Source organism: Molothrus ater, chromosome 20, assembly GCF_012460135.2.
Source record: "Molothrus ater isolate BHLD 08-10-18 breed brown headed cowbird chromosome 20, BPBGC_Mater_1.1, whole genome shotgun sequence".
Lineage (NCBI taxonomy): Eukaryota > Metazoa > Chordata > Aves > Passeriformes > Icteridae > Molothrus > Molothrus ater.
In genome coordinates, this window is record NC_050497.2 from 7,659,763 (window position 1) to 7,674,786 (window position 15,024).

General features: G+C 46.2%; 1 protein-coding gene across 1 annotated transcript; it reads left to right on the forward strand.

The window, feature by feature from the left end:
• Positions 1-8,718: 8,718 nt before the first annotated feature.
• Positions 8,719-12,786, forward strand: GFI1B (growth factor independent 1B transcriptional repressor). The gene is made up of 6 exons (XM_036394122.2): positions 8,719-8,864; positions 10,248-10,394; positions 10,943-11,205; positions 11,463-11,600; positions 12,047-12,212; positions 12,576-12,786. Exons 1-6 carry the CDS (start codon positions 8,750-8,752, stop codon positions 12,752-12,754), a joined length of 1,008 nt encoding a protein of 335 aa, XP_036250015.1. The 5' UTR covers positions 8,719-8,749; the 3' UTR covers positions 12,755-12,786.
• Positions 12,787-15,024: the final 2,238 nt, after the last annotated feature.

Here is a 15,024-nt window from a genome sequence, read left to right on the forward strand (position 1 = left end):
AGTCATCCAAACCGTGCACAAGGATTCTGTCTTTGTTTTTGTTTTCTGTTTTTTCCCCCCCTAGAATGCAGCAACATAGGACACAAACATCCCATCCTTGCAGATAAAGGTTAAGTTTTCCCTGTGGAAGAAAGGAAATCATCCCGGGGAAGGATCTCCAGCCTTCGGTTTGGTGTGCCAGTGCAACAGGTTTAACACTCGGCATTTTATTCCCCAGGCTGGTGGGATCTCAATGTTTTTCCCTCTCCAAGGAGGAGCAGCTCTGCCAGGGACACACCGAGGGTGCTCGGTCTGACTCTGGAGTCTCCGTGAATTGTCCCCAGAGCCCTGCAGGAACCACAGGCATTACATTTGCAAGGTGGAAACGAGGTGAAAGAAAAAAACCCACCAGATTAGAGCCCCATCTGAGAGGGATCGGTTGGTTTTTAACTTCTGCAGCAGTTTTTGTGTTTCCCAGCTCTGATCCCTGCAGGACTGAGATAGTTCCTTCCTGCTGCACCTGCAATGGGTCGTCCTGCTTCATGATGAGATAAGAGTTGCTTGGAGCCAGCATATTTTTAATCTAGTCCTGCCTTGTGCCTGGCAATTAATATTTATTATGGTCTGGACGGAGTGATGGTAGTTTTTTTTTTTTTTTTTCTTGATGTGCAGAAGACATGTTTGTTTAATCTGCCACAGAAAGAGTGGAAATTAAGATGAACTTCAGAAAAGAGCTGGAAGCAATTAGTCATGTTATTTTACTGGGACTTAATTGCTGTAACAGTCAAATTGACAAAGAAAACATGGATGCTATAGCAGGGGTTTGCTGCTGGATTTGAAAGGAGAAACAACTGCACTAAAAAGGACGTGTTATGTTGTAATTAACCTGTTATTATTACTGAGATGTACACTTAAAAATCTATTTACTTAGGGTGCACTGGAGCATGTGCCACATAGTGAGCACTCACAGCAGCACACAGAATTTAATTCCACACAGAATTAAACTGTCCTTGTGTGCGAGCAGGGCTCTCTACATCCTCTGTGGCCTGTGTGGGTCAGGGCCAGGACAAGCCTCTGGGAGCCCAGATAAGCTCTCTGTGGCTCTCCCCTCTCTGCTGAGCCTGAATAAGAGAGAACGGGGAAAATGATATCAACAGGAAGAACATAAAATAAGAATGACCACACGGGGTCAGCTCAAAGGTTCTCCCAGCTCCAACTGCACCTCCAGCTCTCTGGGTTTATAATTCAGCTTGTGTAAGTCACCTTTTGATGATGCTTTTCAGTGGAGAGATGAACAGAAGCCATAGACAGAAATCCAGTGAACACAACAAGCCAAGCTGACTGCACTCCCATCCTGCAGCTTTTTGCTCCACAGGAATCCCTGAAATCAAATAAAGGGAGAAGGAGTGGGTGAGAGCTGGAGAAAGCCCAGCAGTGTCCCCATGTCCCTTCAGGCTTCGCAGTGTGGTGACCTTGGTGCTGAATGAGAGTTTCTGTGCTGTTAGCTCAGGGATCAGTCTGTCTGCACTTACATCTGGCCGTGTGAGGGAGATGGGGAGGCAGAAGAGCTGCTCCAGCTGTTACTGACACTGGAGATGGAGGCAGCCTCCTTTTCCACAGCCCTCTGAAATCTGCTGGCTGGGAGGTTTTACTGAACAGAGAATCTTAGAGTGGCCTGGAAGGGACCTTAAATATTTTGACACAACTACTTTTCTAGGGTTTCTTTTTTGTGTGGTTGACTTACTTGGACTGTCTCGAGTTTAAGAGGCACATTCTGCACCCATCTGCACTTTGTGTCAATGGGAAGTCTGTGCTCAGGGGTGCTGCCAGAAGCCAGCTCCAATGTTTGGTAAAATTACATCTCAGTCCTTTTCAGCAGCTTGTCATTTTCCTGTTTTGTTTAATTCCTGTAACTGTCTTCATACGAAACCCTGAAGCTGCAATGTACATTTTGAGTTTCTGTTACAATGCTTGTTTTGGTAGCGGGAAATGTAATCCCTCAAATGCCTGTGTTTAAGAGGATGCAAATCAGCTCCCCAGCACAATGCCTTGGGAACGTTTCTTTCATGCAAAACTCGCCTAGATAAATATGGAGGGGAGGAGGGAGCGGGGAAAAGGGATTGTTCACTTCTCTAAACAACGAGAATTAATTATGCTCAGTATTATGACAGATGGGTTAAGATCAAAATCTGAATCTTTCTCAATGCGGGTGAAATCCACGCTCCTATCTCGAGTTGCATCAGTCTCATTGCACAGCCCGGCCGGTGCCATGGGGCAATGCCACCGTGGCTGGCACAGGCACAGCACTGGGGACAGCAGGTCCTGCTGTGGCTGGTGCAGAATCCCTCTGCTCTCAGCCCCGAGTGTCCCTGGATCTGCTCCGCCAGGGAAGCCCCAGCCTCCCGCTGAGCCCGGCGCAGAACAAAGGTTGTTCGTTCCTGGTGTTCCCCACCCCGGGCTGCAGCAGGAAAAGGGACCCAGCAGAGCTGTAGGAAGCAGTGAAATGCATTTGGAAGCTCACAGGGAGCAGGAAACTCCATCTCCAGAGGAGTTTTCCTGCTGGTGGCAGTCCAGTACTCAGCACACAACGGCTGCTTTACACTTTACCGCTGATGAATTCCTTGGAAGGCATCTCTGCACTCTCAGTTCCCCCATGCACAGAGAGGGGACATCTGAGGGCACACACAGCTCATGCCACTGTGCACCTGCACAGCCAGGAGGGTTGTGAGAATAGAGAATAACTAGAGCATAGGTGGAATCAAGGAATTATTCCCATTCTCTCTCTCCCAATATTTGGGGATTTCGGCTCTCCTTGTTTGTTTCCAAATAAGAGTGATGCCCAAGGATTTTAAAAGAAAAAACTCCAGCTCCTGTTCCCAGCCATGCTAGAGAACAACCTGGGCACAGTCACTCTGCCCCTGCTCCATCCTCCCTCCTTCCACTGGGCCATTACTTTGACACTCAATTATTCCACATTTGCAAACCCGTTCTCAAACCTTTTTTGAAAGCAAGCGATAGAAGTGCAAATTCTTATTATTGCTCTTGAAGAGCTTTTTGCAAAGCTGTTGTTAATGAGCTTGCTTAATGAGCTTTCTTAAATCTATATTTATACCCTGTATACAGCTGTATATAGATAGAGCAATGCCTAAAATATGTGTGGATTGCACACACATATGCCTGGGAAAATGAAGGGTGATTAACACGCATCTTCTTCAGTTGTACCATGCAAGTATTTATTCGTTTTTCCTTGGAAATAGGAGAGATAAAAGATCCATTCTGGAATAAAATAATTCTGTGCACATGTGCTTGATGGTTTTGTTTATGAGCCCCAAGTATGTGAGTGTGTGTGTGTGTGTGAGACAGATGGTGTGTCTGTTTGTGAGAGATATGATGCGGGGATGAATGTCTGTAAAAATACAGGTTTCTTAAGGGCTTTTTTAATTTTTTTTTTTTAACTGAAAGACAAAATAACAAATGCCTGCTCAGTACATTATTTCCTGTGTCATGCTTTTTGTCAATATGACAGAGGAGTATTCCTGCAGAAGGCAAAGCTGCCCCCAAAAGTGAAGGGTGCTGCCCCCAGGGCTTCAAGCTGGGCATCGTGAATTCTCTTCAAGTTGTCAAAGTCCTGGGAAGTTTTGATAAGCAAATACTTTCTGGGCTCTGCCTCTTATTGGCTGTTTCTTCACCGCCAGATTTTGACACAAATAATCTGATTGAAAAATCAGGGAGGGGAACAGGGGAAAAAAAAAACAGAGAGAAAAAAGGAGAAGTATCTATTTCAACTGACTGCGACCAAGTGAAAAAGTGGAAGAGGAGTCCCGAGAGAGGACGACGTCTCGCTTGTCTGGGGAGATTTCAAGGTAAATCCAGTAAAGCAAAGTCCCTCAAACAGGTGATTGATTTATTCTTTTAAACACTTTTAACTGCATTGGTTTTCTCCTTTTTCTGATATGTTTTTCTAAGCTTTTTTCCTCCTCCTTCTTCTTTGCTCATATCTGCAAATATGTAATATATTCCATTGCCTAAGCCACTTGTCCTGAGGGCTCCTTTGTGGTAATAGTTCACCTGACTCATTTGAATTGAACCTTTTGGAATTATATGCCATGTGCTTCACTTTTAAAGGTGAAAATAGTAATAGAACAAAATATGAGAGATGTGACAATGGTCTCAGGTACCTGTGTCCCAGGAGCTGTGGAGTTTTTTACTTTGCCATTGAGGAGAGGGAAGACTGTTTTTCCTTTTATTTGCTCTTTTATAGGGCCAGACCTTTACATTCAGAGAGCAGCACACCTCTGCTGCCATCACCTGTGCCACTTTTTGTAGATGACAATTCCTCTCCCATTCAGGATTTTTGCTTTGAGTTCATCTTTGATTATTTTTCCACCCTTTTTGAGTATAGGCTGATTAATCTAACAATTTTTTAGCATATGGAATTAGCTATTTATAGGCACTTCTCATATCACAAGATTGATCCAAAACATTAATGGTTTGCAAGTTCACATTGAAATTGCATCTGTACTTTAAGGAGATCTGGAATTTGGGAGATTGCATTGTATAATTCCATCCATGGAACCCTAAGGCAAAGTTTCCTTAAGCCAGTGGCATTCCCAACATCTCAGGGAGCTATGTGAGCTTTCCAGAGAACAAGTGCTGCAATTAATGTCTAAATATGTTTTGTTCTGGATGTTGCAGCTATACCAGCATTTCTGTTCCACTTCTTTGACAAAATTTCCACCATAATTTGCTGCCCCTGCCACAATGTCCATTTATCCAGTCTTACCACAAGAATTAAAAATGTCCTGTTAATTTTTCCAATAAAAGGTGGTGTTTAAATTACTTGCCCCAAGTACATTTGATTTTGCAACGGTGGACTAGTGAAGAAATTATTAATTTTGTTGTAAAGAGCTGAAATTCTTTCAAATTTGATTTTATATTTAAAGAGTCAAGAGTCCATAAAACCTCTTATTTTATTTTGTTTGGGTTCTTAAACCACAGACACATTGTGTTCTACTTTGCACTTTTTTTCTTCTAAAATGTAATCTTTTGAAAGAGAAACTATTCTTTATTTTTGGAAGCTTCACTTTTTCCAGAAAAAAAGAAAAAGAAAGAAAAAAAGCACAAAAAGGGCAATATTAGGATATAAATATAAATAATATCAATTAAACAATGGAAAGGAAAAAGTGCTTTTTGGCCTAAAACTTTGTATGCTCATCAACTTATGTGAAGATGTGGTGTAATGTACTACTAGTGAGTTCTAGTCTTCTAATGCCAGTTAAAATTTAATGTTTCACTGAATGTAGCAAGAAAAAGCATTTAATCTCTACAATTAACCTTGGAAATCTGAAAACAGAATTACTTGAATTTAGAGGAAAATGCAAGTCAGCTTTAGAATGGAGCTTTCACTGCAAATTGGGTTCAGCGTGGCACAATCCTGCAAACACTGTCCCCACCAAAGGCTCCATAACCTAATTCACTGAGAGTTTGAATTTCCTCTAAATTACATCAAGGACCAGTGCTGTGGGTTTGGGAACTGAGAGCTGTTGTGCAGTGAAGTGAGTGAGGGCTTCATGAGGAACACGGGATCCAGAAAAATGAGGATCCTGGAGTCAGAAGCCACCCCCAAACTAAAAAACAAGCCCACTTGCAATGTTTCAATGTCCCATTAGAGTTTTACCTGGGATACTCTGCAAAATCATCCAAAAGTGTTGCTGAGGGTGGAGGAACTTTGAATTTGAACATGCAAATGCTGGATCTGCTTTCAGATCTGACTGGGGAATTTATAACTGGTGAAAGAAACCCCTTCTAAAGTGCTTCAGGTGAGGTACCCAAAATAGTGAAGCTGCTTTTTTTCCCTTGGCTGCCGCTGTCTTTTTCTCGAGGCACATTAGAACATTATTATACAGCTGCATGAATGGCAGGCTAATAAGAATGCCAATTTTAGCCACCTGCTGGTTTTATATCCTATATTGAATTAATAAAAATGCCAGAACACTTCAATTTTGAATGGGCACTCCTGCCCAAGCAATAAATTCCCTTGTGCACTTACCACCAGTCCAGGTAGAAACAGCTGCCACAGGGGCTGAAATGAGCAAAAAAAAGAAAGTTTAATTTTCAGCAAAAGGTTGAAGCTAAATTCTGTCAGAAGCTTCAATAACTCTAAAATGTAGCTGGTGGCAGGGTCCACAGCTCTGCTTTTCCTGAGAAATACAGTAAGCCATTAGGAGCTGCAGATCTCTTGCTACAGATAATCTGGAGTTTCGAGGAAGAACAGTCCTTTTTCCTCCCACAATCTCTGCTTGTAGCTTTCCTCTAGCCTGGTTGTGTGAATCACAAAGCCAGTCCAGTGCAGTTGTTAATTAACTCTGCTTTGGGCTCCCAGTTCCTTTTTTTTCTGTAAAATGGGGTGGGGGAAGGTGACTTCCTTTTGCAACGTTCAGTCCATTGAGGATGGTTGTGCTCAGTCGTTATCAGCACTCAGGATACTGCACCAAATTTGACTTTTACACAGCCTGGGGCAAGCACATCCAGAAAGATTCTTTTTCTTCATGGACATCTGCTTTCAGGCACCACTGGAAAAGAGGGGCTGTATTTAGTGCTGTCTGCACTTGGCATAAAACTTTGCTGGATCGCTTAAACCACGCATCTCCCATCTGATTCACCTGGCTGAGCTGCCCAGCTGCTGCCACAGGATTCTGCAGGTTCTCCAGCCTGAGGGCAGGGAGAGTGGCTGTTCCAGCAGGCACAGCTGGATGCAGGCTCTCCCCACTGCCGCAGCTCCTCCACCGTGGAGGAAGCCCAGGGAAACCAGGAGCTGGTTAATTCGGGCAGAGGAATCTGATGTCCGAAGTTTCCTGGTGTGAATTCCCTCATTGTGGACACAGTGCTGCCCCACCACATGGGAAAACCCCTGTGACAAGAGTGGAAATTCCAGGTTTAAAGAGTTTGAGGCAGCACTTTAACTTGGGGCGGGTGTATAGTGCAGGGTTGGGTCAGTGCACAGGTGGCTCAGCTGGGACTGACCAGGAGCTCAGCAGTGCTGCTGGAATGGGAGGGACAGGGGCTGAGCAGAGCTGCTGAAGGGTCATAACCCACTGCAGAACAGCCTTGTCTTTGAGCTGGAGCTATTTCTGTGCCTGCAGCTTTTCACTGGGCAGGGACTCTTTACAGATCTTTGAATAAACCTCATTAGAGAGTTCCAGGAGAGCAAAAAGCAGTAATGTGTGCTTCAGTGACCCTTCCCTCAAGGGCCTGCTTATGGTCCCTCCTCAGTGCTGTTCCGTCCTTTTTCTAAAATTAAATTACAAGTCTGCTCTTGTCCTCAGTTTTCTATTATTCATCTCAAGCTAGACGTAAATTTCTTGGAAAAAGATGAAGAAAAACAGGTGAGTCATTTCAGAAGAAAAAGATTGTTAGAGCCAACAAGAGTTATCCCTGAATTCATAGATGGAACAGTGGGAATCCTGGACCAGATTTAAAAAGACAGCAGCATATCCAAAGGCACCTGGGCTGGGGGCACCCTGGCAATCCCCCTGTCCCCAGCAGACCTGGCTGTGGCAACCCCACAGCTGCAGGCACCTCTGTAAATGTCACCCTCAGACCTTTAAACAAAACACCACTGGGCTCTGTAATTATATTTAGCATGAAGGGGCAGCACAGGCACTTCTGATCTCTGGGGAACAGACCTTTCCATCCCTGCCTGTTTGGGATTTCAGGACTGCTCTGTCCTTAGGCAGACATTTCACATCATTCCTGCTTAACAGGTGCAAACTTTATGGATTTGGGGGGATTTTTCTTTAGTAAATAAATAAGTTCCACTGAACTGCTCTCAGGAAGGAACAAAATTTAATAACAGTTTCCAGTCAACAGAGAGTCAGGACTTAAATGCTGACTTTTCAAATGAAATATAGCAAGATTTGTTTTTAGTGCCTCTATCCCAAACAATTACAAGGGAAAATGCAAATACACATGCAAATAAAGCACCAGCTGATATTAGTGCTCACAACATTGAGTCCTGTTGCCACCCTGCCTCCATCAGAGCAGTTACCAGCCCCAGGGAGTGGGCACAGGGTGGGCTGGGTTCTGGGTAGCAGAGATAACACATTCATTGCAAGAGAATTTGGTATGATTAAATTTCAGCATTTTATGTTTGTCCCTAACCCGCCTTTTCAACGGTCTGCAGTATTTGAGTTGGGTCCAAAAGGTGACTTCTCAGCCAGCCCTCCTGCTCTGCCTCTGCTCTCTTGTTTGTCAGCCAGAACTCCAACTGCTCAAGCTAGAGGGAAACCCTCCACACACCATTCTGCAGGGATCTCCCTGTCTTTCCCCTATTATTGGTATAGTTTCTATCATTATTGTTTATATAATAATTTCACAGTAGAGCCCAGGCCATGGCTTGGGACAGGGCCCTTGCAGATGCAGCACAAATGCTCAGACTTTCTCCAGTGGGGATCTCTAACCTGTGGTTCCCTCTGTCCTGCCAGGGAGGAGAAGATCAGAAATGAAAAAATGACAAGTCAGAGCAGGACTGCAAGAGACAGGTCCTGGCTTCCAACATGCTTGCCACAGACAGTTTTGGTCTGTAACTCAGATCTCAGGTTAAGCCTGTCCCTGTTTCTTTTTCTGTAATCCTTTGCCTCAGCCTGGGGTAGGTTGTGAAGTGGGATTTTTACAGAGTGCACTTAATCTGAAAGAAGTGGGAATTTACTCCCCAAGCCACAGAGGTTTAGCTGGTGTTTTTCTTTGTTTCATCCCAGAAGGTGAATGGAAGATGCCACGTTCCTTTTTGGTGAAGAGCAAAAAGGCTCACACCTATCACCAGCCCCGCTGTGTGGAAGATGACCTGCCAGTACTCCCCTGGGGTCCAGTCCCCTCTGCCTTCACTGGTGAGTCTGTCCATCCCCTGGGCTTGTAGGAACACACCAAGGCAAATCAATCATTCAGGAGGCAGCTAAGGGAGCGGGATGAGTGAGCTAAGGAGCATCCAAGGGCTTCCACACAGGGATGTCAGTGTAAGGGCAAGCTGATCCCTTACTGTGTGTCCTTTCTCTGCACCAAATCCATTCTGATCCTCCCTTTGCTTCCTGCTGGGTTGCTGGGGAGATTTGAGCTGTAAGATGCTGTGTGGAGTTGGTCACATTTGGGAAAAATGACCAACTTCAGGCCACTTATAGCTGGGAAAAGAGCTTGCAATGGGTTGTTAGTGTTCTACAAATTCACAACCCTGCCACCTCCACCTCTGGTTTCCTGTGTTCACTGCCCACATTCCCTCTGGACTGCATCTTCTCTACCTTGTGTGTTACCATCTCTGCCTGTTGTTAACACCACTCAACACAGCTCTGCCATCCCTGCTGTGCTCCCTCTGCTCCTGCTCCTGCTCTCCCACAGCCATCAAGCAGTGGCAAGGCCAGGGTAATTATCTCCTTCCTTCAGGCACCATTCAAATTTTCTTTATTCAAATTTAGGATCAGTTTACCCTTTGTTCTAGCCCTGGCTATCAAATTAGAGTCTAGCCCTGAGATAAGTTTGATAAAAAAGAAAGGAGGTAACATTTTAATTTCCATTCCTGCCATCATCCTTCAGCCATTTGTTGTGTCTCTGTTGCAGTGGCAGGTTTTGACAAGAGATAAATACTGTCCTTCATCAGGTCTATCCCATCTCCAGCAGAAAGGATACACATGTTGGACCTCTGTCCAGCATTTTAAGACTTTAGATTCTTAGTACAAAGTTTAGCAAGGGTTGGTCGGTGTCTTTAAAGGCTGGGACAAGCACGGAAAAATAAATGGGAGTATGGGAGGAGACGAGGCTCAGTGCATAAGGACTTGCCTCCCCCCTCTGCTTCCCCACTTGGCTGTCCATAAATCCAAGTTAACAATACCCAGCTCTCTCAGGAGAGGGTGGGGAGGTTAATAAGTTAGTGATTGTTAGTTACCCACACAAATGGAAATGGTTTTAAATAGGGAAATTATTCTTACAGACACAATTCTAGGGTTGATTTTCTCTAACTGTATCAGGTATCAAGGATTCTATCATCTCATCCTGCCCCCCTCTGCCTTGCCTATCTCATCCTGCTTGGAATTTCCCTTCCTCAGCAATGGGCAGACCTTGAATGCTGATTGCATCATTCTGCACTTCCTTAGGGAATTGAGCATGGGCTGCTGAGTCCAGGCAGGAGTTCACACATGAGTGCAAAACTCACCTAAACAGACTCTTCTGGTAGCAGCAAGAGTGACATAACTGTGACATAAGTGTGACACTGCTCTTTACAGCCACAGGAGACAGGACACCAGAGGACATCAAGAAACAGGGCCTGGGATGTGTGGTTCCAAAACAAGAAAAGGACCCACCTGAACTGAAAGAAGAGAGTGTCCCTGTGCAGTACCTGAGCAGGATGCTGCCAGGCCCTTCAGCTCAAGGTTGGCTACCCAAAACCCCAATTGCAGAAGAGGTCAGGGCTGAGCTGGTTATGGAGCCCCTAAAACTGGACCCAGATTTTCAGTAAATGAGAGCTTTTATTTTGACATCTATGGTCAAACTTGCCACAGGCAGAGCTCATCAGGAGCATTCTGTATTTCCCTTTACAATTCTGGTCTGTACCAGGAAGAATGAAGGATTGTGCTGTTATCCCCAGTGAATGAACCTCCCCACATTAATGCAGCTCTGTGCTATGTGGGTTAAGGCAGGTGCCCACAGGATATTTGTTCAAACACCTCATCAAGGAGGGCGAGCAGGGGGCTCAGTATTCCCTTAGCCAGAAAATTTCCATGGCATTCTGTGCCATAAAATTTCCTCAGACTGAAATCAAAGTCATGATGGGAACTTTACCTGGGGAATGAGGATTTGAATCAAGGAGAATTTACCAACTGCAACTCCCGAGGTCAGGCAAGATGGGGAACTTTTTAACAGGTGCCCAACTTCAGGCAATGGTGTGACACCCCCCTCTCCCTCTCCTTTGCAAACTCAGAGATGGCCATGCCAGGGCTGCAGATCAAGGACTGCACTAACACAGAGAGCACCCCAACCTTCTACAAAGCTGGCTTTTCCTGGGATGCTTTCCACATGCCATACAGCTACCAGCAGATGTCTTCCAGCATGCAGTCAGCCCTGCTGGAGCACCCTGTGAGCCTCTATGGGAGCCACCTCCTGCCCAGCACCGAGCCCCCCCTGGATTACAGCCTGCATTATTCCTCAGACATGGAGACCTTCCACTGTGTGAAGTGCAACAAGGTGTGTGTTGGATGAGAGCCTCTGGGATGGGGAGGGCCTTTTCATGGCACACATGAAGTATGAAACCCATTCTTCATTTGGGCACACCAAAGTGTGCCTCAGAACAGGGCCTGCAGTCAGGAGAACAAGGCAGTGGGAATGCTGCAGTTCACATGAGCTTTCACAGAGGGGAGAATTAAATAAAGAGAAGGAATTGAAAACAGAGATGGAGATGCAGCCACCTCGTGTCAGAAAATCACAGGGATTTTGTTTTGCAGGTGTTCTCCACTCCCCATGGACTGGAGGTCCATGTCCGAAGGTCTCACAGCGGGACCCGTCCCTTTGCTTGTGAAGTGTGTGGCAAAACCTTTGGGCACGCTGTGAGCCTGGAGCAGCACACCAACATCCACTCCCAGGTGGGTGGCATGGTTCCAGAGAACCAGCTCCGGACCTCACCTCTTGCTTAACCCATTACAGAGGAAGTGACACTTCCTAGGTTACAAACGCGATGCTTTTCCTGTGGCTCGCAGTGACAAGGACAGGAGCTCTGAAAACCACAGGCCATAGCTCTTGGTCTCACAAATCTCAGCCTGCCCTTCAGAATTCCTTGGAAGGCAAGGGAGGATCGTTGCTACTCGCTCTTCTGTGCCTCACCTCCTGCTAAAGGGTGCAGGAGCTGGGATCACAAGATGTGATCCATTTCCATAATTAACCCTCCCTGCGTTCCCTTTGTGCTGCACCCAGCATTATCAGTCCACGAGCCAAGGAGATTTGCTTATCAAATCTACAATTCTCATCACTCTTCAAGCTCTGTCACATGTCTTGCAGCCTCAGACATCCCATGATTTTCCTTCCCCAACAGGAAAGAAGCTTTGAGTGCAAGATGTGTGGGAAGACATTCAAACGTTCCTCCACCCTCTCCACTCACCTGCTGATCCACTCGGACACGCGGCCCTACCCCTGCCAGTACTGCGGGAAGCGCTTCCACCAGAAGTCAGACATGAAGAAGCACACCTACATCCACACAGGTGAGAAACCAAATATTCCATGAGAAAACCAAAATTAGAGCTGATGTACACACCCAGACCCCAGACACAGAGGTATTAGACTGGGGATAAGTGTGCAGAGGCACTGCAAAGTCATTATTCCACGTGGGGTGAGACAGCAGGAGGCTGGAGCACATCTGCCTGACAAGGAGGTGGTTATTGGCCAGCCTGTGAGGAGTGTCCCTGGTTCTTCTGGATCTCAATCCAGACACATCACCAGGAGAGCTGGGCTGGCAGCACTCTGATGCCCAAGCAGGTCTGACTTTGCTAAAATGCATTTCTATCTCTCTTGGTTCACCTGTTAAACAAAGTGGGGTTTTTTTTACCATTTTCTGTGCCCTGCAGGGGAGAAGCCCCACAAATGCCAGGTGTGTGGCAAAGCCTTCAGCCAGAGCTCCAACCTGATCACCCACAGCCGCAAGCACACAGGCTTCAAACCCTTCAGCTGTGAGCTCTGTGCCAAGGGCTTCCAGCGCAAGGTGGATCTGCGCAGGCACCGCGAGACCCAGCACAGCCTCAAGTGAGGGGTCTCTCCTGGAGCTCCACCTTCAAGACTGTCCCCAGCACCTCCATCCAGCTCATAAAGCTCCCATGGTGTCCTGTGTTCCCCTGGGGAATGGCCAAATCGTGCATTGGCTTTGATGCACCACAGGGCCTTGCACATCCAGAAGAAACCTGTGGGAGCTTTCACTTTTGATTGCAACAGGTACCAACCCAGATCTGCTCAAGTGTAAATCCAGAGGAATTCCTCCAAGGTCACTGTTACTCTGGCTTTACACCAGGAGCAGGATCCAGTTTGTCAGGCTGCCCAGCTGGGAGGAGGGGACTCCTGGGCTGGTGGCAGCAACAATCTGTACAAAGCTGGTGCTGTAACCATGTTCTGCTCTGATGGTTGGGAAGATAAACCCAGGGCATGCAAATAGATTGCATTCAGTCAGCTGTGTTCAACCTGGACAGGCCTTCTGCAGAGACTTGCCCAGGCCATAAATTCTGCCAACAGACACCTTAAAGTAATTTCTTTCAGCAGAGCATTTACTGTGATCAAATGACAAGTTAACTGTGCTGTATTTTTAGCTTGGAGTGGGAGGAAAATACTGAAGAAACAGCTCCTATCCCTAGCAGATAACAGGGGTCTCTAAATACATTCCTCAGACACACCATGCTGCAGAGATCCCAAGCAGGCTCCAGGAAGAGCCAGACCACAGCACCAGGCAGGAGCTAATGATCCCCATGTCTTGGTACAATGGGAGAGTCTTGGAATCAGGGCTGGTATGTCCCACAATGGTTCCCTGCATGCTGCACATGCCAGCTTAGAGCTGTCCTGAGCAATCCTGAGTCACTGCCTGGGCAGGAGTGACCCTGGATATGGATGTCAAGGGTCAGGATTCTGCTTGCCAGGCACTCTCCTCAAGGAGGAAGTGACTGAGCCTGTACATGTTGGCAGAGCATGCAAGTACCTCACAAGTATTATACAAAGACAGCAGTGGTATTTCCTCCTTTTGCCAGGTCTAGGGGTTGAAGCAAAGCACTGGAGCAAGTAAAGAACCAGTTTCCCTCCAAGCTCTGCCAAATTCTCTCTCTATAACCTTTGGCAAGGCACTGCACTGGGCTTTTGTTTTTCCACCCCTCCTGGTGGAGCGGGGCCATTCACTCAGGTTTGTGGAGTCCCCTGAGTTCTTAACAGGAAGGACAAAGTATTATTATAACATAATTATAACACAGACAATTGTTTTCAGTTAATTGGGGCATTGTAGCAGCACGTGGCTCACTCCATAACTGCATCCCTGAACACACAGCCTTGGACAATGACACCAGTGGGAATTACCCTGGGAACAGGCTGGGGCCATTTCACTCCAGAGGCCTATGAAGGAGTGCCCATCGTGGGCAAAGAAAAAATGATCCAAGTGGAAAATTCATGTATTACCAGGAGAAAACTGTCCTCAGTTCTGCTGCTGTAAATCCCAACTTATTCTATTAAGACCTAAAATGTTCTTGTCCCTTTTATGCTGTGCCTAAGCTGTAAGTCATTAATATGTACATGGAAGCTCAAACCCAGAGTCTGTACTCCTGGCTTTACTTGTACACTGTAAATATGTATTTATACTTATTCTAATGGATATTTTTATTGCACTATACCAGACAGTGACATGTACAGGCCTGCTGGGATTTATCTGATAAATCTGTTCCTTCTTAGTAACTGGGTTAACACAGTGTATTTCATGTTCAAAACACTCATTTAAAGAATGGCTCACACCTGACTCTGGGGACACAGTCAGTGGGGATGGGGTGCAAAAGGAGTCTAGAATTGCTCTTTATGGTTTGAATGGGAATAAAGATGGAAATTCACATGCAGGAAAGGGCACCCATTAGAGAGATTTCATCCTGGAGACAGATTGGTGCAGAGCCAGCTCTGCAGAGCAGGAGGGCACACCAGGTACATGGAATGTCTGTCCAACAGACAGTGCCAAAGCCCCCAAAAATCCCTGCTGTCCTTCCCTGAGCCATTCTGGGGAAGGTGCATAACCTGTGATGGAACTGCTCCCCAGCCCCACACACACCTGTGAACACCCACACATGCACAAGCCTTGCTCAAGGTAAAGTCACTTCAGCTTATTAAAATTACTGCCCAAAATGCAAACTGTGTTTGTTATTCCCCTTGTCCTCCACTAATCTGCAAACAGAAATATTCAAACAGGGTGTTAGCATCTGGACTGCTCAGGAGCAAAACCCTCCAGCCCCAAACCACAGAGGCACACCAGCACAGACTTCCTTGGGAACAGCAGAGGTGACCGAT

What these genes read in the sequence shown, in the direction of transcription:
- GFI1B (XM_036394122.2), top strand. Translation starts at nt 8,750, where the DNA reads ATGCCACGTTCCTTTTTGGTGAAGAGCAAAAAGGCTCACACCTATCAC. An exon ending in ACTGTGTGAAGTGCAACAAG is followed by an intron (nt 11,206 to 11,462) that starts GTGTGTGTTGGA and finishes TTTGTTTTGCAG; the next exon opens with GTGTTCTCCACTCCCCATGG. An exon ending in ACACCAACATCCACTCCCAG is followed by an intron (nt 11,601 to 12,046) that starts GTGGGTGGCATG and finishes CTTCCCCAACAG; the next exon opens with GAAAGAAGCTTTGAGTGCAA.